Source organism: Psammomys obesus, unplaced genomic scaffold, assembly GCF_907164565.1.
Source record: "Psammomys obesus unplaced genomic scaffold, mPsaObe1.curated_primary_1811, whole genome shotgun sequence".
Lineage (NCBI taxonomy): Eukaryota > Metazoa > Chordata > Mammalia > Rodentia > Muridae > Psammomys > Psammomys obesus.
The window spans coordinates 1,861,883-1,887,369 of NW_026596109.1; the positions used below are offsets into that span (position 1 = coordinate 1,861,883).

Genomic DNA, 25,487 nt, shown 5'->3' on the forward strand with positions numbered 1-25,487 from the left:
AGATTAAAGCCCTTTCCTCTGTCATCCTAATTAAAATGTGTGACCTAAGATTAAAATTGAATTTATTTTCTAATTTGCATGTGTTTGTTAGCAAAACTAGTTTTTAAATTTTTATTCAAAACTACTTTCTGGTCTAATATTCAGTATTTGGGGGTAAAATTAGCTACAAAATTTTATTTAGCACTGCCAGAATTAAAAATTAGCTGGCAGGCACGATGGATGGCTCACCCCTCTAATCCCAGCACTCAGGAGGCTGAGGCATGAGAAACACTGAATCGGAGGCCCTCTGGGGCTACCTACTGAGTTGGCCTCTCTGCACTACATAGTGAAACCCTGTTTCAGAAAAACAAGAATGGTGCTCATTTACTTGCAACCCTGTTCTGTCTCTTGACATCTAGGTAGACGGTGTGAATATACAGGGTTTTGCCAATCAGGATGTTGTTGAAGTATTACGGAATGCGGGGCAGGTGGTGCACCTAACTCTGGTCCGCAGGAAAACGTCTTCATCTGCTTCTCCATTTGAACAGCCACCAAGCAGAGGTAGTCAATGCTCCCATCCCTCTCTTCTTGGAGTTTGGTCTGAAGAACTGCCAGGGTATGGAGGTTGGTCTGGGAGGCTGAATAGGAAGGTCACTTGTGTTGTGTAATACAGTAGTGGGAGGCGAGTCAGCTGTGTGCTGCAGTGCACTAGCCCAAATGGCAGGAAGCGCCCACTGGCTGTGAGCCCGGAATGCCTCTAAATGAAGACAGTGAGCACTGTTTTTGATCCAGGGCCCCTCATGTGTCTTATACCTTGACATTTCTTAAGCCTTGGATCCCAGATTGCTTTTAATGATGTGTTTTACTCTACTTGTCTCTTTGATTTGCCTTTGAAGTATGGTGAGAAAAGAAAAGAAAATAGAAATTTTTATCAAGAACATTTTTATTATGTTCTCAGTAAGGTTATAAAAGCAAATCTTCATTGTGGAGAAACACTGAGTTTTGTGGATATCAGAGGACATCTCTTGGGAGACAGTTTTCCCTCTTTATCATATGGACTCTGGGGATTGAACAAAGGCCATCAATGTTGGCAGCAAGTGCCTTTACTGGCTGAGCCATCTTGCTGTCCACTATTTGGGTCTTCATGGCATATAGTCACACTGTCCTGTGCTAATAAAGCTCTGATGGTACATGGCTGTGTTCCTCTGCTTTCTCAGGAGTGCTGATTGACATGTTACAGTTTTAAAATTCTTATTATTTTGTTTATATAAGTGTTTTTGTTTGCATGTGTACATCTGTACACCCCCTGTGTGCCTGGGGCCTGTCAAGGCCAGAAGAGGCAATCACACGGCTTGGAAGTGGAGTTACAGACAGTTTTAAGCTGCCCTATGGGAGCTGGAAATGGAATTCAGGTTCTCTGGAAGAGTAGTCAGTGCTTTAATCTGCTGTGCCATCTCTCCAGCTCCTCAGATTGATATTAAAAAAGGAACTAGAGTTAACTCCAGTTTCACCAGGTGTGATAATACATGTCAACACTCAGGAGACAGAGCTAGGTAAATCTCTGTGAGTCCAAGTCCTTCCTGGTCTACACAACAAGTTTCAGACCAGTCAGGGTTAAGTAGTGAGGACGTGCTGCATTTAAAAAAAAGGGGGACACAAACAAACAAACAAACAAACTCAAGTTTCAAGGGATCAAAATGCTCTTTTCTGACCTTTCCAGGCACCAGACATGCCTGTGGTGCCCATACACACAAACAATATTTATTATTGATTTATCTTTTAGTTAAACAGCGGTTATTCCTAAACCTCCTGCATACTCAAATCACCACATAGAGACTAGGATGTGTTTAATTAACCTAGAGCACAATGCTGGGCAATAGTTACTCCATCCTAAACCTCCAAGCCTACACAGTTTACTCCCATTCAGATTTCCCACATTATACTTGCTTTTAGTCATATCTTCAGTCTGGTTCATCTCTCCTCATAGTTCCAAGTCCTCTCCTGCTGATCTCTGCTCTCTGACTCCTCCCCTCTGGACCAGGGTATCCCACCCTATTCTTTCCATTGCACAGCACTGGCTGGTTGTTTTATTGAAAATACAGAGAACAAATGGTGGTATGTTTACACAAATTTGAGACAGGTGATGCTTAGAATAAATACCACAATGCAGTGTCTGGATTGAAATCAGATAATGGGGTAGAAAAATCAGCATTTGAATGAACAAGGGTAACATTATACCAACATAAATCTAAACAAAAGATATTATATTAGTTGCTTTTCTTATTCCTGTGACCAAATACACACCAAGAAAACAATTTAAGAAAGGAAGGAAGGGCCAACTCTGGCTTAGAGTTTACAGGGCACTGCTCATCTGGCCGCCGAGAAGGTAGGGCGTGGGAGGGAAAGACTAGCTACTCATGTGCATCACTAGTTAACAAAGAGGCTGATGGTGCTGTTGCTCCATTTGCTTTTTCCTTTTGTTCAGTTCTGGGCCTCCTTAGATGGAATGGGCTTATGCTCAGTCATACTAGATGAATGACCAGAAACTTACTTTTTGAGACAGGAGTTTATCTGTGTAGCCCTGGCTGCCCTGAAACTTACCCTGTAGGTGTGTAGACCAGGCTGCCTCTGCTTCCCTAGTGCTGGAGTTAAAGGTGTGCACCATCACCGCCCAGCCAGAGATTGCTTTTTTAGTGGTTCCAAATCCCATCAAGTTAATCGATAATCCACTCTGATTAATCTTCACATTGTATGTGGGTCATGCCTTTGATCGTAGCACTCAAAATCAGGTGGATTTCACTGAGTGTAAGGCTAGCCTGGTCTACATACCAGCAAGGGCTACCTCGTGAGACTTTGTCTTAAAAACCCATCACAGTTATTGTTTAGTGTGGAACTTCTGATCTTCTGATTGAAACGTCTTGTCACTAACTTTACTCTCCCATCGCTGGCAGCTGTCATTTTGCTGTTTTAGTTTGATTATGCAGAAAATGCAAATGGACAAAGCCTTGCAGTATTTGTCCTCTCCTGAGCTAATTTTACTTCACATAGTGTTCTCCACACTCATCCATATTCTAAGAATTGATTAAATTTTCCTTTTAAAGAATCAATAATTATTGTTTCTGTATGTGCATCCTCCTCTTGGTTATTATAAATAAATAATACTTCAATTAGTGATTGTCATTTCTTATCCTAGTACTACGTATGCATTTATTTGTGGCATTAGTTGATTAATGATCTAAGAAACACTATGTGAGTGGTTTTAAAGTCTCGTGTTACAGTCATAGGAGTTTAATTGGTTGTATGCTTGAGCTCTTTGTTGTTAAAACATTTTAAGCATACAGAAAAAGGAACCAAACAGAACAGACACCCACTCACCTTTACTTAGATCTGACAGTTGCCATCCTCTCATATTTCTTCTGAGCCATGTTAGAGTGGTATAGGTGTCATGAAAGTAAGGATGTTTTATTAAATAATCATAATGTTATAACCAAGAGGAGTAACAGTAATATCTAATATCCATTACTTTTAATATATTTGAGATTTCCCATTTGGTGGTGCCAGGGAGATTGCTCTGTGAGTAAGAGGGTAAGAATGCTTTCTATGCAAGTATGAAGACCTGATTCCAATGGCCAGAATTCCTGCAAAAAGCTGAGTCCGCTGCACATGGACCTACGAGGCCAGGACTGTGAGGTGGAGACAGGAGGGGTGCTGGGCTTTCCTGACTGCCAGCCTCGCTCTGGCAGAATAAGGTGGAGAGCTGTACAGCAGGATGCTTGAAGTCCTCCTCTGGTCTCTATGTACATGCGCACCAGCAGACACATATCATGCACGCACGCATTATCATACAGACACACACACACATACACTTCCCAGTTAGTCTAAAATGTCTCTTGTATTTTCTCTTCCTACTTTTTCTGACCCCTCCCTTAGCATTCTCCCTAGAACACATATCCCATGCTTTGTGTTTTTCTCTTTTTTTCTGAAGGGATTAGTTTTTGGCACTAAAATACCACAACCTGAATTTCATTATTTCCTTGTGGCCTTGTACTTTTAATAGAAATTCTTAGCCAGATGTGGTGGTACACACTGTTAGTCTTAGTACTCAGGGAGGCAGAGGCAGGCAGATCACTGTGAGTGTGAGGCCAGCCTGGTTTACAAAGCAAGTCCAGGACAGCCAAGGCTACACAGAGAAGCCCTGCCTCGAAAAATAGTAAAACAAAAACAAAATTTTTTTTTTCCAGATTTGCTTTGAGTACCCACATGATGGCTCATGACCATTCATGACTCTAGTTCTGAGGGATCTGACACCCTGTCCTGTCCTGTGCAGTGAGCAGGCCTACACTTGCTGTAGTATTTCTTCAGGAAGCCAACACACGTGTAAACATTAAAAAAGAAGAACACTAAAATTGAGACAATTCTTTTAAAATGAGGGATTTTTTTTTTTAATGAACATCTCTTAAAGTATCACTTGTGCAGCTTTACTTCTGTTTAAGAGATACTTAGTGACTTGCTAGTAACTCTGCTTAACTTGACTTGCCTCAGCTGAGGTAATGGAGGGGAGCCGCTGCCTGCATGCAGGTGAGGTCTCCCGCCGTAGTCTCTGAGGTTGCTTCCGAGGCTGTTCATGGGTGCTTGATGGCTGGTCTGCCCTAGTTACATATGTTGCTTTATACCTATCCACAACAGCAAGAATGTACAGTCTTTTCGCTGTTGGTTCCTTTTTCGCTTTTTCTTTTCCCTAAAGGTATGTTGTAAAATTAACTATCCCCGGCTTGTCATTGCTTAACCTTGCTTTTCGATCTCATTCTCTATACTTCCTCATTCTTTGAATACTATCAGACTATTTACCTCTTGGAACACTTTAATATAAAGGAATCACCTGAGTCAAGGTCCTAGAAAGGGTGAATGGAGTGAAATAAACTCACTTGAATGTGAACTCCCTCCTCTATAGGACGAGTGATGTAAGCCAGCAATTCTTATTTTAGGAACTGTTGAGGAACCACCTGAAGTACCAGCACTAACGGAACCCCTGAAAACAGAAACTAATTTGGGTATGGAAGCAGAAGAAATTGGAGAAAGACTGGATAATCTGAAAAAGGACACCGTACAAGCCTTAGAAAAACCAGGTAGGCTCAAAGCCTTTACTGTGGAACACTTCAGCCTGTTTGTTTATTAACCATTTCTTCTCTACAGTTAATATCAGACTCAGACCTAAGCAATAAAGGCAATATTATACCAAGAACTTTGTAAAGCTATGAATATTCTGATAGCCAGCTAGCAAACAAAGACCCGAATAAAAGTAGTTTCTTTCTGATGGAGACTCCTGCTGGAGAGACATCTTTGCGACTGAAGGTTGACTATTTTACTAGGGCTGTACCACCGTGGTAGAGTGCTTGCCTTGCATGTATGAGGCCCCAGGTTCAGTCTCTGCTATTACCACCAACCTCACACCCCAATCCCCGATTTTTAATAAAATGGGGTGTTGTAAATATAATCTTAACATAATGTTAACTTTTGGTAGTTGAACACCAGATGTGTTTTTGTTTAATTGTGCTTCAAATGCATATCTATTAGTGTGTAATAACTATGCAGCATTTTAATTACTGTGCATTCTTACTTGTGTGTTATAATTGTATCTATATCTAAATATTTTATCATCATCATTGGCTGTCTACTAGTGTGTGTGTTTCCTCTTCATAAAATTTAATAACATAAATTTTTCATATGTTGCGTCAAATGCCTAGGCTGCTGTGTATTTTAAAGTTTTGAATTGTTTCCAACTTTGTCCTTGTACACTGTACTTTGACTTCATCTATCGTCAGGACTCCCTTTTGCAAGCATTCTGAGTTACAGCTTGGTTCCTTCTGCAGAGGTACTCAGGAAAGCTTTGCCAGCTAAGTGAAACTTCCTAAACTATTTAACACAGTCCGGGTTCAGAGAATATATGTTAGGAAAGGTAGCCGAAGGAACATATTAATGTCTCACTCAAGATAAAGATTTAGGAGCTTCCCACCCTCTTTGGATCCAACTAGAGTGCAATTAATTGTTACTCTTTTAGTTTAGTTGAGCTCAGATAAATATAAAAAAACTACCAGGTGAAAACCAAGTAAACTTGAAATTAGAAATAGTTTTAGAAATATGTTGTCTCATTACTGTTGTCGTTGTTTTGTTTGTTTTTGAGAAAAGGTGTTTCTGTATAGCTCAGGTAGCCTAGAATTCACAGTGCTCCTGTCTTCACTTTCCCTATTTTGGACCCATGCTTTTTTTTTTTTTTCCTTTTTTCTTTTCCTTCCTTCTTTTCTTTATTATTATTGTTTTTTAAACATAAGGTCTCACTATGCTGGCCTGAAACTTGCTCTGCAGACTAGGCTGGCTTTGAACTCAGAGATCTGCCTTCTGCTACCTTCCGAGTGCTGGGATTAAATAGGTACGCCACTACACCAGCATTGTACTCATGTTTTTAAAATACATTTCTCTGTACACTTTTCTTTATGCATATGTATCATAACCTTGGCTTGCAAGTATGTCCACCTGTTGTGGCTGCTGTGACGGTAGACTGTCTCACCTGCATGATGAAGACAGTCTTGTTACTCTCCTGCTTCATCCTTTCGTGCAGGTTTTTTGATTTGTTTGTTTGTTTTTGTTTTTATATTTGATTTTTTTTTTTTTTTGAGTTGCTGCCAATGGATTGACCTCTGGCTCATAGTCCTTTGAGCTATGCTTTAAAATGCACAGTTGTCTGTGTTTGTGTTGTGTACCTGAAAGGTACAAACAGCCCTGAGGGAATTGTGAACCATTTTCTCTTTTTCAGCCTTTTCTCTTACTTGAGTGCACCTTTCATGTTTGTAAGCTTAGAATTCTCTCAACACGTTGGGGATTTTGTTCAGAGTCATTAAGCAGATACGAAGTACACCTGGAAGACACTGACTAGCAAACTGTTGAAACTTTTTAAAGAGTTTGGTAAAGGGTGCAATGCTAAAGGCACTTTCAGTAGACCTGAAAACCCAAAGCTAATTCCCAGAACCCCTGTAAGGTGGAAGGAGAAGACAGCACCGCAGAAGTTGACCTCCGAGATCCACATGTGTGCTGCGGCTTACAGACCCCCTCCTCCAGCCCCTCACCTCAAGCATTGATAAATTAAAAACAAAAAAAAAAAGAAATTGGTAAGAAAATGGTACTTCCTGAAGAAAATGTTCACAGGAGTGCATGCCACCCAAATGATTTTGGTACTTGTTTAATAGGATCTTTGATTAGCTGCTCCCAGATGTAATCTAGCACATCAGTTAATATCGTTATTTCCTGGGTGTTCTTTTGTAAGTGTAGTAATTTAAGTTCTTTAGTGTTCATTAGTCTTAGTCTCTGATTCTGAAGTTAGCCTATTTAACTTAATGATTTGTAGTATGCAATTAAGCATTCTATGCAGCTAGAGTGAGCGTGCTGAAGATGAAAGAGCTGATGCTGCATTTACATTTGACTGTAGGCAGATGGCTGTGTCACTTGTGATAAGTGTTCTGTGACATGTCCACTCTTACAGCAGAAATGAGAAACTTAAAAAACGTGGAACCTTTTCATCCTCTGCTATTAGTATGGATATGAGTGCAAATGATAGCTTTAGTACTTAGACTTTTATCACTCAGGCATTCTTCAGACTGCTAGCTACTCTCAGAGTCTAGAGAAGATTATATGGAAGAAAGGCCTGGCACTTTATATCTGTCTTAGCCTTTAAAGTGATCTCACCTGTGCAATAATGGCACCATTAAGTCAAGAGCATTGAAAAGATACAAATATCTTAGTAATTAAGCAGTAACAAGAGGCTGGTGTAAAATGAAGTTTCTAGCAATAAAGCGCAGGTTTTTGCTGGTCAGCCTGTCTGTCCATCCTGGCTTGTGGAAGCCTGGCTATGTTGTTTCACTGTGTCTTGTTGGTGGTAATGATCGCTACATATGCATGTATGTTACCACTGGAGAGGTAGAAGAGGTACCACTTTAAATCATGTGTGTATAAGACCTACAAATAAAACTAAGCCAGATACATAGGATATCTGCATAGAAACTATATATTCAGATTTCACTTGTAATTCATCACTTCCTCTTCCCTCGAAAGTATTCCTGAACAAAAGCCCCTTCATGATTTAACCACAGGTAGCTTCACATTTTGCATTAGTCTCATAAGTCAGTTTGATTTACATTACCAGGTAGATTTAAATTAATACATTTTCCTTTTTACTCATTTCCCCTTTACTTACCGAAACTGAGCTGTTATTGAATAATTTATTAGTTAAGTATGTTTGGCTCACAGTAGCTTCAACATTCTTTTTCTTATAGATGTATATCCAGAGAAAGTCCCAGACTCTACAGAAAATGAGCTGAAATCCAGATGGGAAAACCTACTGGGCCCAGATTATGAAGTAATGGTATGTTTTAAACATATATTTTAATAGAAAGTTTTATTTCATGTTATGCTCCTAACTCTAATTTAAAATGACGTTAGAGAGTCAAAGAAGGCGCAGCTACCTTTACTGTTTTCTTCCGGTCTTTCTTTCCTCTTAGAGCAATCTATCAATTTTTAAAGCATTTTAAGCCATAAGAACAATTAAGGACTGTACACAGGCTTCAGTTACAATTAACAGACGCTCAGTTCATGTTGAAGCCATTTATGTCAACAATAGGCTGAAGAACATTAGGAGGTGAGAGCCTGCCTGTAAATTTATAACTTGAGTCAGCTGCTTAAAACGGCTGGCATCTTTATGATTGCTTTTATGATCTGTTTGTTTTATTGTACACTGAAAGGCTGTGGATATTAGTCCTATGTTTCACAAAGAATCTTACAGTTTTATGAGAAAAATGAAAGAATGATTATGGACTGTATTTAGCAGAACAGGAAGTAATTTAGGTGAGGCATGAGTTTGCAGTGCCAGCAGGCCATGAGGCTTCCTTTCACCTGTTATTACACTTGGCCAGTAAAGGATTGGTATATTTCCTCAAGTGAGTCCGCACGAAAGCAGAAAGCTGCGTTAGAGAAATTTCATCGATGTTCATCAGACATGGCATACAACAGCTGTTGTCTTCCACATTGTGTTCTTTGAGACAGGGTCCTAGTATGTAGCTCTGACACATATTCTTCTGTATATGATCACTAATAATGGGTTGCCATTAATGCCGGACACTTTATTTCTGAGTCTGAATGTCGGGCACTATCACTAGAGAAGCTTTAGTGCCATTAAGAACGTGGTTGCTTTCTTGGTCATCCTGGGCCAGCTTGTTAGTTCTTGTAATTGTGGGGAATCCCTTTCAGAGAGCTCTCTGCTGCTACCTAGATAGTCACGCTTCTTTCCCCTCAGTGGTATGTACTCAGAGAGTATGTGTTCACTAGTTTTATCATGGGATTTTTACTTTTACCTTTTGAAACAGGGTCTCATGTAGCCTAAGCTGGTCTCAAACTTGATATGTAGCTAAGGATGACCTTGAACTTGTGATCTTCTTGCTTTCACCTCCCCAGTTGTGGGATTACAGACGTGAACTATCATACCTGGTTTATGATAGCTCAGACTCAAGGCATTCTGCATGCTAGCCAAGCTTTTTACTAACTGTGCTATATTGGAGAAAAAAGCCCTGCGATGGGCATGTGTACATGTGTGTGTGTAAAAGTTGTATTCTCTGAATATCAGATCTTTGTGTATCATATGTTGAAGTTGAGTCTGAAAATGGGAGAGAGAATTTTACATTGGATCTTTACAATGATTTCTTTTAAAGTTATAGGGAAACAAGGGGGAAGCTTGGAAAGGCAGATGAGTGACTGAATGCACTCAGTCCACTGTTCCTTATTACTCTTTCTCCAGTCCTACTGATCTGTGTGTTTGTTTTATGAGGAAGAGGGGTCATATGTAGTTCCAGTTAGCCTAAAACTCTATAGCTGAGGCTAGCCTTCAACTCCTGATCCTCCTGCCACCATTTCCTTGTGGTGTGTCTCCATGACTGACAGTTTAAGACCTCAATTTGAAATTTTAAAACGGCAATGCTCTTAGTTTTGTCAAGAGTAAAACATTAAAAAATATATATATAATATATATTATTATATTATATATTATATAATTATATAATATATTTTATATAATTTTATATTATATTATATTATATTATATTGTATTATATTATATTATATTATATTATATTATATATATTATGTGTATGAGTATGGGAGTGAATGTGGCCTGGTGTACATGTGGAGATCAGAGGACAGCTTTCAGGAGTCTGCTTTCTTCCACTTTGCATTTGTTTTAAAGATCACAGTCAGCTCATTAGGCTTATACAGTAAGAGCTTTTCCCTAATGAGCCATTTTATAAAATACTTTTATTTTCTGTGTAAATGCCTGAGTGAGTGTTGATGGATGTGTATCACCTGTGTGCTTGGTGCTCACAGTGACCAGAAGATAATGCCATATTCTTTGGAACCAGGGTTACCAGTGGTCGTGAGCCACCATGGGGGTCTGGGAATCAAACCCAGGTCCTCTGGAAAAGCAGCCATGCTTTTAACTGCTGAGTCATCTCTCCAGATCCCTGCTGAGCCAGCTTGATGGTCCAAGGGTACAATTTTTATTGACCCAATGTAATGAGGATTTTATTAAAATTTGAGGTATCATAGAATTTTAAATTGGTATAGTTAGAACATTACATCTGTTGGCTCCATGTTTATAGATTCCGTATTCTCACCATGGTTTAAACATTCGGGTAAAATGTTTCATCAGAACTGAACAGGTACAAACTCTTGTTTTCATGTCATCATTCTTAAACAATATATTGAAATATGTTTATGTAGCATTTTCCTTGTATTAGGTATCATAAGTAAGTTAGAGCTAATGTCAGTGTATAGACATAGTACACCTTCATGAAAACTTGAGCAACTCCTCAATACCAAAAGATACATGTGTGTTGTTCAAACATTAGTTTGAGTTTTATTGATAGATATCCATGGAAATGGAATTCCTTGCAAGGAAAAGTACTTTATTGATGACTTGCATCTGTCAGTTCTTAATAAAATAGAGCTCCTGCAGAGGGAGGGTGTGACGTCAGTTTACATATCACCTTCAGTCCAACTTCTGATGTAGGATGATATAGGATGAAGAAATTAGTGTAAAGATGGCAATAAAGCAAATATGTCGGTCTGTACTATATTTATGAATTTCAAAAATACTGGGTAGACATTTTTCAGATTAGACCTCAATATGCTGGGTTTGCTGATAAATTTCAGAAAACAAAGGAGGAACTAAAGTTATGCTCATACAAAATGGAAATGTTTTCCTTGTAACTCTAGGTAGCCACTTTGGACACACAGATTGCAGATGACGAGGAGCTGCAGAAGTACTCAAAGGTGAGCACTTGGCCAAAATGTGCTGGAATTCTTTAAAAGTGATGAACTCTCTTCATATTCTCACTGAAGAATCTGAGTGGCATGACCTACCGTCGCCAGAATTCAGTCCTCTATGTGTTCTAAAAGTGAGGTAGGGCCCAGTTATAAAAGATACAAATGGCTAGGTATGGCTGGGAGGAATGGGTGTGGAATCCTTGTGTCATTCCCAGGAGCTTCAGAAGCCCAGGTTCGACTGCCGCAGTTGTCATGGAGATGACAGGTGAGTCCGTCAGCTCCTAGGGTTTTAGATGAAGACTCCTGGGAAGAGTTTTCTACAGTCTGGACCAGGGAAAGTATGAGGTCTGGATGTTTAAGGACAGAAAACATGGTTTGCCTTCTGAGTTTGTTATTCTTGACTTAGTCGGTTTGAGGTATTGGTTATTGCTATTGAGAAAATTGAGTCATGTAACTTGGGCAGATTTTTCTTCATGCTGTTTTTGTCTTCTTACAAATGAATTTGCAGTTTCTATTCTAGGCAGCCAGGCCTAGGCCAATTAAAAAAGAGAAGCCTTCTAAGTGGCTTTTGCAATAAATAATAGAAAAGGAAAAGTTTTCTTGCCCAGAGAGTTTCAGAAACACTATTATACTCCTATGAATCCAAGCTCTGAGCCCCACTTAGAATCTGTAGTCAGATGCAGTTTAAAGTGAGTTCTTTGGGGGCTGGAGAATAAGTCATTGATTAAGAGTACTTGCTGCTGTTCTAGAGCGCCTGAGTTCTGTTCACAGCACGCGCGCGCGCGCACACACACACACACACACACACACATGCACACACATGCAAAATTAAGTCTTTAGAGAGAATGAGTTTATCTGCCTCATGTGAATTTCTTAAGGGAATGTTGTTCAGATAGTTTCACTGTTTTCTTCCTTTACGTGTGTGGTGTTTCACCTTTGTGATTGTTTGCTGTATGTGATTATCTTTATTTAGAGAGTGTGTGTGTGTGTGTCTGTGTCTGTGTCTGTGTGTATACGCATGCACGCCTGTGTGCAGACCTCATGCCATGGTGCAGAGATCAGAGAACAACTTTCCAGATCTGGTTCTCTCCTGCCACCTTGTGGGAATTAAGGATTGAACTCATGTCATTAGGCCTATGAGCAAGTGCCTTTACTTGCTGAGCTTTGCTGGTCATTGTTTCATGGGGTTAAAGTCTCAAAGCTAATAGTGGAGAATATTTCTTTCCTTCCTCACTCAGCTGCATTTTAAGTTACTTCCTCATAGAAGCCCTGTTGGCTGGCTGACCAAGCTCTTTGTAAAGAGCTTTTACAATGTAAAGTCAACATTGCTCTTTTCAGCTAGTTTTAAATTATTTACAGTGTCATCTTTCTGACAGTAGTTGTTTATTAATAAATCCACCTAAATATGTTGGGAGATATTTCATTCAGAATGGGAGTAAAACACATAATAATCCATCTAAACTCAATGGTTATTTTACTTCTCACAGTTTTTCTAATTAGTTTTAAGCTTCCTTTGTCATATAGCTGTAGAGCTTTGGAGCTCCTTTGCTTTAAAACATGCCTCGGACCAGGCTCAGTTCATCATGCAGCTTGCCTTTTGGTGTCTGTTCCCATGATGCAAAGCAAAAAGCCAGTATCCTCATAGTTCCTAACAAGCAGAAAGGGACACAAACATGCAGTGTGTATATTTTCAAGGATTCTGCAGGCAGATGCTGTCTTGCCCTCATTCCCTAGTTCCCTGCTTACCAGCCTAACTCTGCCTTCTTCCCCACTTAGCTACTGTGTGGTATAGAGTTGTGTCCAGTGAATGATATAAGAAGATGGAAAGACCTTGAGAATCACATTCTGAGATGCTGTCATGCAGTCAGCTGTTCATCTGTAAGATGCTGCTGTCTACTCTGCCATTGCTCTGGTGTACAGTGGAGTTCTAGAGGAGAACAAAGCAGAAAATGATCCTTAAATTGTTCTATTAGTGGAAAAAACAATAATAAAAATTTGTCATCTACTAAAGATAACGTGTGACCTGAGACTACTAGGCAGGACAGCTAGGTAGGAAAACAAATGGCTAGCAATTTTAGACAGGAAAGGCTTCTTAAAAGTGGGGACATTTAAGAATCTTCACCCCCAATACCTCCAAGTTGTTGTCCCTGAGGAGTTGCTGCCATGTTGCCAAGGCTGGTATGGAGTTTTCTTTCCCTGTTTCTGCTTCCTAAGTGCCTCAGATTTCACACACACATTCTGGGTGTAGAAGATGACATTTTAGGGAACAAGTTAGGACATAAAATAACCAGCCTAATTTTCCTTACAGCATGATATGAACAATAAGACTTGTTGGTGCTGGAGGTGAAACAAATAGATTTAACATATACCTTCGTTAATATAGCTCAGCTACGTGGTGGATTTCTATCTTAAGTGCATGTGTCCAGACTTTTAGAATACAATATTTCTAAAGCTCTTTCCCTTATATACTCTTTTAAAAGCATTTATTTACTTGGGATTGTTTTTACACTAATGTTTTCCCCACAGTGGGAGAAAAGAGGAAAGAAATTCTTTCCTCAGATTGCATCAGTCTTTTCACATTTCTCTGTTCTTTGTGTATATTTCTATATTTGCAGTCAGTATACCCATTTGTTTAATGTGTATGAGACAAAAAGATGTGTAAATTTCCCACTTATCATTTTTAATTATTAAGTCCATAGAATATTTTTCTTTAAGTTTCCAGCTTAAGACCTAAATACCATAACTTCTAAGATTGCGTGTGTGGGTGTGTGTGTGTACACATGCTCAGTGCTCACGGAAGTGAGAAGAGGCATTGGATCCTTGGAGCTGGAGTTATAGGTGTTTGTGAGCCACCTGATGTGTGTCCTGAGGACTGAACTTGAGTCCTGTGGGAGAGCAGCAAGTGATCCTAACCAGTGAGCAGTTACTCCAGCCTCCTCAATAGCTTTTTAAAAACCCACTGATAAGCCAGGTGAGGTGGTGCTCACTTTTGATCCCAGTAGGCACAAGCAGGCCATCTCTGAGTTTGATGCCAGGCTGGTGTACAAAGCAAGTTTCAGGACAGCCAGAGCTATACAGAAAGGGACAGCAACAAACAAACAAAACACACACACACACACACACACACACACACACACACACACACACACACAAAAGAACAACAGCAATAATAAAAAAAACCCCAAAATATCCATTTAAAATTGGACATTTAAGTCATAAGTCAGTACCTTTTTATTTTTCTTCCTACAATATGTAAAGATTTTTAATGAGCCAATCAAAACCCATTTCATAGGTGAGGTCATGGGAGGCTGTGGAAGGTGAATGGCAGTTTTATATAGCTTGATAATAGCAGAGACAGGCTGTAGCTTGGTGTGCATTCACTCATTCCTGAAATATCCATAGTAGCATTCCCATTGTTGCCAGACACTATGTTACCATTTGTGGGGAGAAATGAATCGGTCTCTGATCCCATGGTGCTCAGAATTTGGGCTTGGATAGGGGTATGGGAGTAGACAGGCAAAAGGTCATTTGCTAGTGCCTTGTAGATCCAGAGAGCTGCTGCAAGTGAAGAAATAGGGTGAACAGAACTTGCCAAGACTACGTTATTATTATTTTGTTTTATTCTTCCAAAGTTTTAGTTTGTAGATTTTTAAAGGGGACATGAAGGATAATTTAAGTAGGAAGACTGTATAGAATATTGCCTCAGTTCCAGGCTAAGCTGGGATTCATAGAAACCCGAAAAAAAAAAGAAGTGCCACAATGAAACCCATTATGTTGTATACTCAGTTAAACAACAAGAACAAAAAAAAAAAAAAAAAAAAAAAAAAAAAAAAAAAAAAAAAAAAAAAACAAAAACCAAGGGAAAAAGCCCAGTCCATCATGACTCAGTAGAATTCTAGTTGCCAAATATGTCTTGCATAGCCCAGGGAAGCGTGAGCAAGGCAGCTCAGAGCTGGTGCCCTGTTAGTTTCCTGCTGCTGCCACTCTGCCATTTGTATTTCAAGAAAACTTTTATTTTTTAGATGTAAAAAAGTATAATTTCTTCCATGGAACGAATATGTCCTAAGGCTCAGAATAAACAGCAAGGTTAGGGAAATTAAAACTAATATATGCAGTTTTTCAAAGTCTTCTGGTTCTCCTATCTTTGAGAAAGTGCTTATCTTCTTCTTTTCTTTTTAATTTTCTTTTTCCTTTATTTTATGTGTTTTGGTGTTTTGCCTGCATATATGTCTATGTGAGAGTGTCGGGTCTTGGAGGTACAGACAGTTGTGAGCTGCCATGTGGTCATGGGATTTGAACCCAGGTCCTCTGGTCAGTGCTCTTAACTGCTGAGCTATCTCTCCAGCCCCTCCTCTTTGTTTTCTTACAATAATAATTTGTTGTATTTTTTAATTAATGTGTAATATTTTTATTTCTGGAGTGTGTGTGTGTGTACATGTATATACAGTATATAATGATCAAATCAAAATAATTGACATTCCAATTTCCCAAATATTTTTATTTCTCTTTGTTGGGAATCTTCACTCCTTTCCTGTGACTATTTTAAAATTATTTTTATGTGAGTATGCATGTATGTCTGGGTAAGTTTCTGTGCAAGAGCCTGTATAGACAGAAGAGGGTGTTGGTGCCCTTGAAACAGGTGGTTGTACCCTGCCATTTGGGTGCTGAGATAGGACCTTGGTCCTCTAATGAACAGAAAGTGCTCTTAACTGCTGAGCCACCTCTCCAGACCCTCTACTGGCTTTGTTGTTTCTTTTCTTTTCTTTTAAATACTCTAGTTAACCTAGTGCTGTGGAACGTTGGGCTTTCTTCTCCCATTGGCACCCATTATTTATTCTCTCTGGTGACCTCTATTCTGTTTTTTCTTCCATATGGTCAGCAGATTTAGAAGAGGCCACTTTGGAGACAGGGAGTCGGGGAATGTCTGAACCCGGTCTTGAAAAGAAGAATGTGGCAGGCTGGGAACTGAGCAACAGCCCTACTGTGGCAAAAGACTAGCATGTGGGAAGAATAAAAGTTGTTCAGTGGCTCTGGGTCAAACTTAACAGTGGGGAAATGTTAACTGAGGCTTTTGGGGAATGCAGAGTGATAGGCGTGGACTTTGTCCAAGATACCAATGGACAGTGATGGAAGGTTTGAGCCAGGTGGGTGTTGTGATCTGAGGGCCAGGTTCTACCTGCCTACAGTTCATCAGGATAGGGAGTTGGAAGACTAAGCAGGTGTTGCCAGCCTATGGCTTCTTTAGAGGGTTGCCTCCCTGCTGTGTTAAATCTAAAGGGTATGGCCTAATAAATGTCTGTTATTAGGCTATAATTATTACGACAGTATTATCTAACTTGCTAGCAATCAAATAAAGACACAGATACTTACTGTATTTTATAAAATAGCCTTTACCCGGTGCATTGCAGTTATTAACCCTCTAAACTAACTTTACCTTTCAGCCCCAATTTCAAGCTTCCTTCCATCCATGGTCCCAAAATTTTTACTAATGTTTTCCATCTCCTCTATCCACACTGATCCAGCCATGTGCTCCTTTCCCCTGCTAACCCATGGTACAGATCCATTTCCTTCTCCTCCAATCCTCCATCCCTTCGCCTCTTCTAGTCCCTTGACCCCAGTCTATGAACCCCAAACTCCACCTCCCTTCTGCCAAACCCCAAGCTTCAGCATTTTTTATTAACTATCAGCTTTAAATTAGGTGGAGCAAGATTTACACAGCAAGGACACGTATACATGAGAAAGTGCCCTCTGAGCAGGGACAAGATCTTGGGGCCAGTAATTAACATTAAATACAGGTCACCAGGCCCCCTCCAACACCTCCCTATCGCTAGCCTTGCTGATTGATGCAAGATCTTCAGGCTTGCCAGCCTGTGACAATAGATAACATTTTCCTGTGAGGTAGATGCTCTTTGTAGAGCCTTGAGCATTAGTAACCCTACTTCTAGGAAGCTATAAATCATGACACCAGCGTGGTTTTCCCGCATCGGGGATACATGCACTTTTAGCAGTGGCTTTCTTGGCAAGTGTTTACTATTAAGATGATCACAGTGCTCTAAGGAGAAACATTAGCCTCCTTTTATGACTTTCTTTTGGGTGTCCAGTGTAATATCAGTGAGCATAATTAATACCTTGGTTACGAGAAAAAAAAGAGAGGCCCAGTTCTCCTGCTTAGACAGGACACAGGAACAGATTTCACTCTGTTCCCTCTTGAATAGATTTCCTGAGCCAGCCAACATAAATGTGGTTTTTCCCTCTGTAGTGAGCAAACACTTTTTAATGTGGCAGATATTCTAGGCTCTTTTGTGGCTGCTGTAGAGGCTGCTGTAGTACCACCATGCTGTCACCTGGGTGTTATTGATTATTAATATTTATTATTGATTTATCTTTTAGTTAAACAGTGGTTGTTCCTAATCCAGCATATGTATACCCAAATCACCACTCAGAGACTAGGATTTATTTAATTAACCTAGAGTACAATGCTGGGCAATGATTACTCTATCTTAAACCTCCAAGCCTGCATAGCTTCCTCCCATTCAGATTTCCCACATTATACTTGCTTTTAGTCATTTCTTAGGTCTGGTTCATCTCTCCTGGTGGTTCCAAGTCCTCTCCTCTCCATCTCTCCTCTCCAACCTTTCCACTTGCTTCTTTCTCCTCCCCTCTGGACCAGGATATCCTACCCTATTCTCTTCCTTGCTCAGCATTGGGGCTGGTTGTTTTATTGACAATACAGAGAACAAATGTTTATACAAACTTGAGGCAGGTGATGCTTAGAATAAACATCACAATGCAATATCTGGATTGAAACCAGGCAGTGGGGTAGAGAAGTCAACATTTGAATAAATAAAGGAAAATTGTATACATTCCACAAGAACATTATACCAACACCTGGGTCAGGTTTCTGCTTTAAAAATTGTTTTTTCTCCTGGTCTGCAGCATACTTTTCTCATTTTTTCGTATGGGGAAATTACACATGATAGGCAAAGTATTTTTCCAGAGTTCATATGCAACTAGTTGAACTGATGCACGCCTATTCTATCCTCCCTTGGGAGACAAGAAGGAGTTAGGCCATTCTTAGAAAGTAATGTAAAATAAAACTAAAACCCTGCCAAAACAAAATAAGAGGTAGGGGTGTAGTTGTGTTGCTCAACTGTTTGCCTAGCATTCACAAAGCCGTGGATTCAGGTCCTTGCACCACATGGACAGGGTATGGCGATGCATGCCTGTAATTCCAGCACATAGGAGGTAGAAGCAGGAAAATCAGAAGTTCAAAGACATCCTCAGCTATATATAGTGAGTTTAAGATTAGGTTAAGATACATGATACTTTACCTCAAACAAAACAAAACAATAAAGCCACCACCACCACCACCAAAGAAATCTCTAAAAATCTACTAGTAAGTAGAAGAATTAGAAAACACATCATGAGTTATCATATTCTAAGCCTGTATCATTCTTTTTCATTTGTTTAAATTAAAAAAATCATTCTTTGAAAATTTCCTACAGTGAAAGCATTTTGATCATATTAACCCTTCCTCAACTACCCATGCAATTTCCATCAAGATCCACCCCCACCTCTACCCACAGAAATTCAAGTTTGTTGCTACTGCTGCTTTTTCCTCTCCCTCTCACTGAGTCGAGCCTGTGTGCCCAAACACTGCTGCTAGGGCCTGCTGTGGACTGTGGTTGGCCAACCAGAGGTCTTCCCATCAAAGAAAACTTCATTTCCCTTCTCTAGCAGCTGTTAAATGGCAGTAGCTCCTTAGTTAGTGGTAAGATTTCATGCTCGCTTCTCCTCAGCCACATTGGGATTTTTGTCTGGCTTAAGTTTATGCAGATCTTGTGCACATTATCACAATTATTAGGACTTTGTATATGTCACTGCCCTGCTGTGTTTAAATGTGGCTTCTGTGAAAAGATCCACTTTGCCCTCTCCAAGATCCCCGTGCCTTTGAGGGAGGAGTGTGATGTGTCCATGCCACTGAAGGTTGATCACTCAGTTTCTTAACCACGTCACACTGATTGTGTGTCTCTGTGTTGTTATACACTTAAGAGATTTGAGAAATGCACTCATCTGTGCTAGTGACAAGCAAGTGTGTCCTAATTCCAGTAACTGCTGCAAGGACTTGCTCTGGGTCTTTACATAGGAACGTATGCCCTGTTTTGTTCTCTTTCAGCAGAATTGTGATTCTCAAGTTGGAAGAGATCTTTTTTAGTTTGTTCAAATGTAGTTTACTTTTATTTTGTGTGTGAGTGTTTTGCCTTCATGTATGTCAGTGCACCATATATGTATAGTGCCCATGGAGGCCAGAAGAGGGCGTTGGCTTCCTTGGAACTGGAGTTATAGATGGTTGTTAGCCACCATGGGTGTGCTGGGAACCAAACCTCTGTAAGAGCGGTCTGTGTTCTTAAAGTGAGCATCCCTCTAGCCTCTCCTGGAAGGAATTTTAACCTCATCCTCTCCTTTCTGTGTTACAAATGACCCTGGAAGTATTTTTAAAATTCTTAATGCATGTGCAGGGAAGGAAGTGGTACTTCCTTAAGACAGATGAAAAATGCATAATGCCATTTGAGCAATATTTTCAAGAATGCATTTGGAAAAAAATCCAAATGGATATTCTAGGCAGAGAAAATTCTGCCTAGAATAAAAAATAGGATAAAAGATAAAAGGTAGCAGAGAGTGAGATACAGTGTTAGCTCATGGGTTAAAACTCAGACACTGCATGGGCCAGACAGATGATGCCTACAATAATGGAGGGCACCTGGTGCTTGCCTTGTATAAGGAAGGTGAAAAGAATTGCCAGTACACGTTAACATAGTATATATTTCTGGATATTTGAAATTAAAATTTTAGAGGAGATCATCCAATACTGAGTGAGTGCTGCTTTATTGGATGGGTTGACTGTTTGCATGACTTCTGAGGGAATGGAACATCTTCCAAGAGATGTAGCCTTCATTTTGGACTATTTGGTTTTTGCTTATACTAAATTTAGCGACTGTCTACTTTTGGACATGAATGGGTAATACTTTCCCTTAGTGTGTATATGCAGATGATGAGAACTAACCCTGCGGTTCCTTCTGTTCTGTTCTGTGTTATTTTGAGTTCAGTGGTTTTTGGAAATATCTTCCCCCCAAGCCTATTGACACCTTCTTGAAGCAGTCCTTTCCAGAAGTTTTTTTCCCCTGGAGCGATAGCATATTTCTACTTGAGCATTTGGATGTCTTGTTTTAGGATCCTAAATGTAGAGGTCTTAGCCAAATGCCTGAACTGTAGTTTGCTTCCTGATAGGCTGCTTTACTTTGGATTGAAGGCTCCAGCCCTCTCAATCTCATCTTCCTTTGTCATTTTAACATTGATAGTATACCCATTGGTCACACCTTCCTCAGATACATACATTTCCTTATTAATACCCTTTACCTGTCATGGCAGTGTCAAGAGAAACCCACTGCTCATTGGCTTTGTCAATTTCAGTAGGACCCAGGAAATCCATATTGAATAAGCACCAAAAAACATGATAAGAAATTGTGTGAAGCCATCAATCATCTGCTGCTCCCACTCATGTCATTTTAGCACTTTCTGCTCTGGCTAAGAACTTAATGTACCAAAGGGATGGACAACTAAAAGACAGATGAAATGGTTGATTTGTTTGGCTGCTAAATGCAGATGGGACAAGTAATTAAACAGTTCTGCTCCTGCAGAGAAGCCTGCAGCAATGTAATGTGACAGCCCAGAAACCCAGCTGCATTCCAGTTTAGATTCAGAACTAATAATAGGTAGGCTCTCCCAGATTGACAGATTTCGTAAACATCATTTCTAGTTCATCATGATTGAAGATGAAGCATGTATTTTGTTTGCAGATTAAGTTTTCTAGAGAGCATATGGCATTTATAGATGTATGAAAAAGTAGCCTTAAAGAACGCAGCCCTGTATGTGGAGCCAGGCATGTCATGAGTGAGTTTCTCCTGGTCCTCAGTGCCTAGTCTGTTCTTGACTTCAGTGTCCCTGAGATGTGGGGGATGGGAATCCACTAGTTGAATAGATCAATAGATGGAGGGGACTAGACGGGAGATTAAAGACACGTCCCTTGTTTTATCTTTTTTATGCTTTCACCTTTGATGGGCTATGTAGTAAGGGTTTCTGAGTATGGACAGAAATGCTTTTAAATGTATTGGGTGGTTATTTTCTTGTAGACATAACCACTACACCATCGACTCATTTGTTCACATACAAGATTTAACAGTTACCCTTTTGTTGACCTTTTACAATAGCCCCCCAGAAGACTGTTCATAGTGCTGACTTATTTTATCATTCAAGTTTCCCCTCACAGGCATCTTTCTCTCTACACCTAACTGGCCAGTTTTACAGAATGGCCGCCACCAGTTGTTCCTAAGTTAAGATCTAGAGCATCTCTTTGCAGTGCTTACTGAGTGAGTACCCACTTGCTTGCCACTAGCAGTTATACTTGTTTGCATTTTTCTGCATTCTTTACTCTGTAGGCTCATTGGAATCATGCTGCCTGTTGGCTGGTTTATTGTTCACTCAGACATTGCTTTCTTTATACCACAGTGGATGCTAGTTCTGAAGGCCATGGGGGTTTCTTTCACCCACCTTGGATTTCTCGTTCACTTCCTTGCATGCAGTGTACAACCTATAAGTATAAGCTGGACCTATGGTTGGTCAGTGATGTAATAGTAAATGTCTAGCTCTCAGGAAGAGGAAGAACCCATCCCTCTTTGCAGCATCTACCAATATCTGTGGCATAAATACTCTGTCCTGGCCAGCTCCAGGCTGCCAAAGTGGCATAACTGATGACGGAATTGGAAAACAGCTCACCAACGTCACGTTATTGATACAGGCTCCTCTGCCGGGCCAGGATCTGTCCCCTCTGTATTTGGCAGCTAAACAAACCAACCATTTCATTTGCCACTTTGTCTCAGTTGTCTACCTGATTGCTATTCCCTGGAATATTTATGTCATAGAGAAATATATTACTTCAGGGAAATAAAATAATAAAGTATAATAAATAATTAGGAAGTGATGACTTTGAATATTTATTAAATTTTATTTTAAATATCATTTAATTGAAACTTTATACAACTTAATTTCAAATATGGCTATATTTGACAGCTGGCTTTCAGAATTTCTGGAAATTGAGCAATCTGCGTTTGTGTGTGTATGTGTGTGTGTGTGTGTGTGTGTGTGTGTGTGTGTGTGTTTGAGACAGGGTTTCTCTGTGTAGCCTTGGCTGTCCTGGACTTGCTGTGTAGACCAGGTTGGCCTCGAACTCACAGACATCTGTCTGCCTCTGCCTCCTGAGTGCTGGGATTACAGGCATGTGCCACCACACTCAGCTGAATAATCTGCTTTTATAATTCTTTGCATGACAGATCCAGCTCCCCACAGGATATGGTTTGTCTCGTGGTGTCTGGCACACAAAGGAAGGGAAGGCAGGGCTCGTGGATTGATTGGGAAACTTACTCTAGAAATATTTACGTGAGAGTCTTGAGCTGCATGAGCTCCTACACGATTTGGGTAGTGACTGCACATAAAAGTGGAATGGCAGCAGTGAGAAATAAATCAGACAGGGAGAACAGTACCAGCAACCTAACCCTTCATGTTGGGTGCTACAGCACTTCAGAAGACTTGCTGAGTTAGACTCTTTTCAGAAAGCTAGCCTGCGGCCAGAAGTCCCTTGTGCCTGTTGTGAAGTATTAGCCAGCTGGACTGCTTGCCATTTCTCCGCATGGCTCTTGTGGGTGACTGAAACAAGCCCTGGGCAACTCTGGGGACTTGGAACCAGATGAGTGACAGAAAGTAGCTCAGAGATGAGGCTTCATAGGAAACAGGGAAGACAACGGGAAAAGCCATGTTGGGGATACACTGCTACCTGTAGAGGACTGTCTCCTTGTCTAGAATAAGGAGAGGTTGCACTTGTTTGTAGATAAGCAAACTGTTAATACAGAGAACCACATTTGTGTTTAGACCACTATGAGGAGTCATTGCTTCCACCTTCAAAGTTAAGCTTAATGAATGTCCCAGAGTTCTGTAGTCAACAAAGATAAATGCAGCTAAGATACTCATCTTTCTGACACTGAATCTTTTGACATTGACTCAGATCTTAGCCCACACTGTTCTTCAAAATTAACAGAAGCAATCCCAGAGCAAAAGTGATCTTTTTCCCAAATCAGAAATGTTCTTATGAAATCTGACTGAATAGGAAAGGGTGCCTGTTAGACACTAGTTCAGCATACATCCAGGGAGTCATTTTCAGTGCCTGGTACAGTTCTGGGGCAACCAAGGAAACAGAGTTATATGTGGGTGCACTGGTGCCTACCTGTAGCACTTGAGAGGTTAAAACCAGAGGATTGTGAATTGAAGCCATTCTATGCTACATGGGACCCTGTCTTTAAGAAAACAAACAAACAAACAAACAACAACAAACCAAGACTGGAGCTATAGTTCTGTGGTAGAGCTCTTGCCTACCATTTTGAGTTTGACTCCCAGCCCAGATAAAAGAAAGATGAGAATTATAAACACAGTGTGTTGGAGCTGAGACTGACTTGAGTTCAGGTGGGCCTGACCTTACCTGGATGCTCACTAACTTGGGATTCCTAGAAGTTTCCTTACATTGGCAGTAAAGTATAAGTGGAGACTGAATAGGTAATAAAGGGGAGATAGGATGTTCTGAGGTGGGGCGCACAGTAGAACAGTAAAACACATTTGTCTACTGAGGACAGAAGAAGGGTGGGGGACCTGGAGCTTGGACTTGAAGGAAGACTCCTATCCATTCTCAGAACCTGAAAGGAAGCCACAGGAGAAGAGGACGAGCAATAATTTCATAGCTTTACTTACTACTTCCTTTCCCTGTATTGTCTTCTTTTAGGATTTTAGTTACTGGTTCTAAGAGGTGGGGCTTCAGTGTCTAACTGACACCTGGTGGGGATAGATGAACAGCTGTCCTGTCCTGTTGTGTTGATATCATTGTGGTGTGCCCTCCACAGCTGCTGCCTATCCACACTCTGAGGCTCGGTATGGAAGTAGATTCCTTTGATGGGCACCATTATATCTCTTCAGTTGCTCCTGGTGGTCCTGTGGATACCTTGAACCTGCTACAGCCAGAAGATGAACTTCTTGAGGTAAAATATATAAGGGAAGAAAAATACTTGGCAAGAATTTTAAGTTCTAGGAACATGCGCTCACCAATTGACAGTGTCATTAATGCCAATGTAACAGGAGCCATTTATACTGAGAAATACCAACAGCTTACTGGGTAATACAGTAGATACAACTTTTTATTTTTAACTTATTTTTCTCTAGCTGTTAAGGCCTTTGAACATCTTTTGAATGTTTGTCTAAATGATTGACATAAAAGTTTGATATATGTATATCAGTGTTTTGCCTGCATGTATGTGTATATTCGCTGTGCAAGTGCTGGGGATTTAACCTGATGTCCTCTGCAAGAGCAACAGACGCTCTTAAGCGCCTTGCCAACTTTCTAGCCCCATGGTCCCTGATTCTTGTTGGCAGCTGGTCATCATATCTGTTTTCAGGTTCTGTTGGTTATTGCTGTAAGGATTGGAACTGAACGACATCAGGCTTGTGTGTAGCTTTAGGATTGTCCCGTTGGGATTCCCCTCAGTAGGGCTGCCTCTAATGGGCTTTCTCAGGCTATCTAGTCTCCTGTCAGTCCAGGGCCGTTTTGTGGCAGAACTCTGTCACCTGAGCAAGTTTTACCCAGCCCTGTATATATATAGTTATAAAATGGGTATAAACATTTGCTGATAATAAATCGTAAATTTATTTTAAGTTAATTCTTTGGCATGCTTATGTTTTTGCCACTTATTAAAGATGAAAGCCAGTTTGCATACTGAGGTGGATGTGTGTTCGTTTACTTTTAATAGAAAGAACTGAATCTTGGCTGATTTTGATGTGGCAGGAGCAGAGCATCTTCAGTGTTTTCCAGATCTGATCAATATTTGGATTTTGTAATTGTCAATACTGAGTATGTTGTTTTGCCTAAATACATAGTACAAAATGGCAGATGTTTAGGACTGTTTCGGAAATTGTTAAAAATTATGTCCTTATCCCAAGCCAAAATTCATTTAGCAACTTTTAATGATGCTCAAGCCAACAATTCAAGCAGCAAT

At 40.2% G+C, this 25,487-nt stretch overlaps 1 protein-coding gene across 2 annotated transcripts in view; it reads left to right on the forward strand.

Annotated features, from left to right (window-relative positions):
- Positions 1 to 25,487, forward strand: part of Patj (PATJ crumbs cell polarity complex component) — a 307,127-nt gene that overhangs the window by 35,212 nt on the left and 246,428 nt on the right. For both annotated transcript variants that reach the window (XM_055628777.1, XM_055628778.1), the window contains exons 11-15: positions 399 to 540; positions 4,965 to 5,105; positions 8,304 to 8,392; positions 11,290 to 11,346; positions 24,342 to 24,476. In XM_055628777.1, coding sequence (XP_055484752.1) covers positions 399 to 540; positions 4,965 to 5,105; positions 8,304 to 8,392; positions 11,290 to 11,346; positions 24,342 to 24,476 — 564 coding nt within the window. The remainder of the gene's footprint in view (positions 1 to 398; positions 541 to 4,964; positions 5,106 to 8,303; positions 8,393 to 11,289; positions 11,347 to 24,341; positions 24,477 to 25,487) is intronic.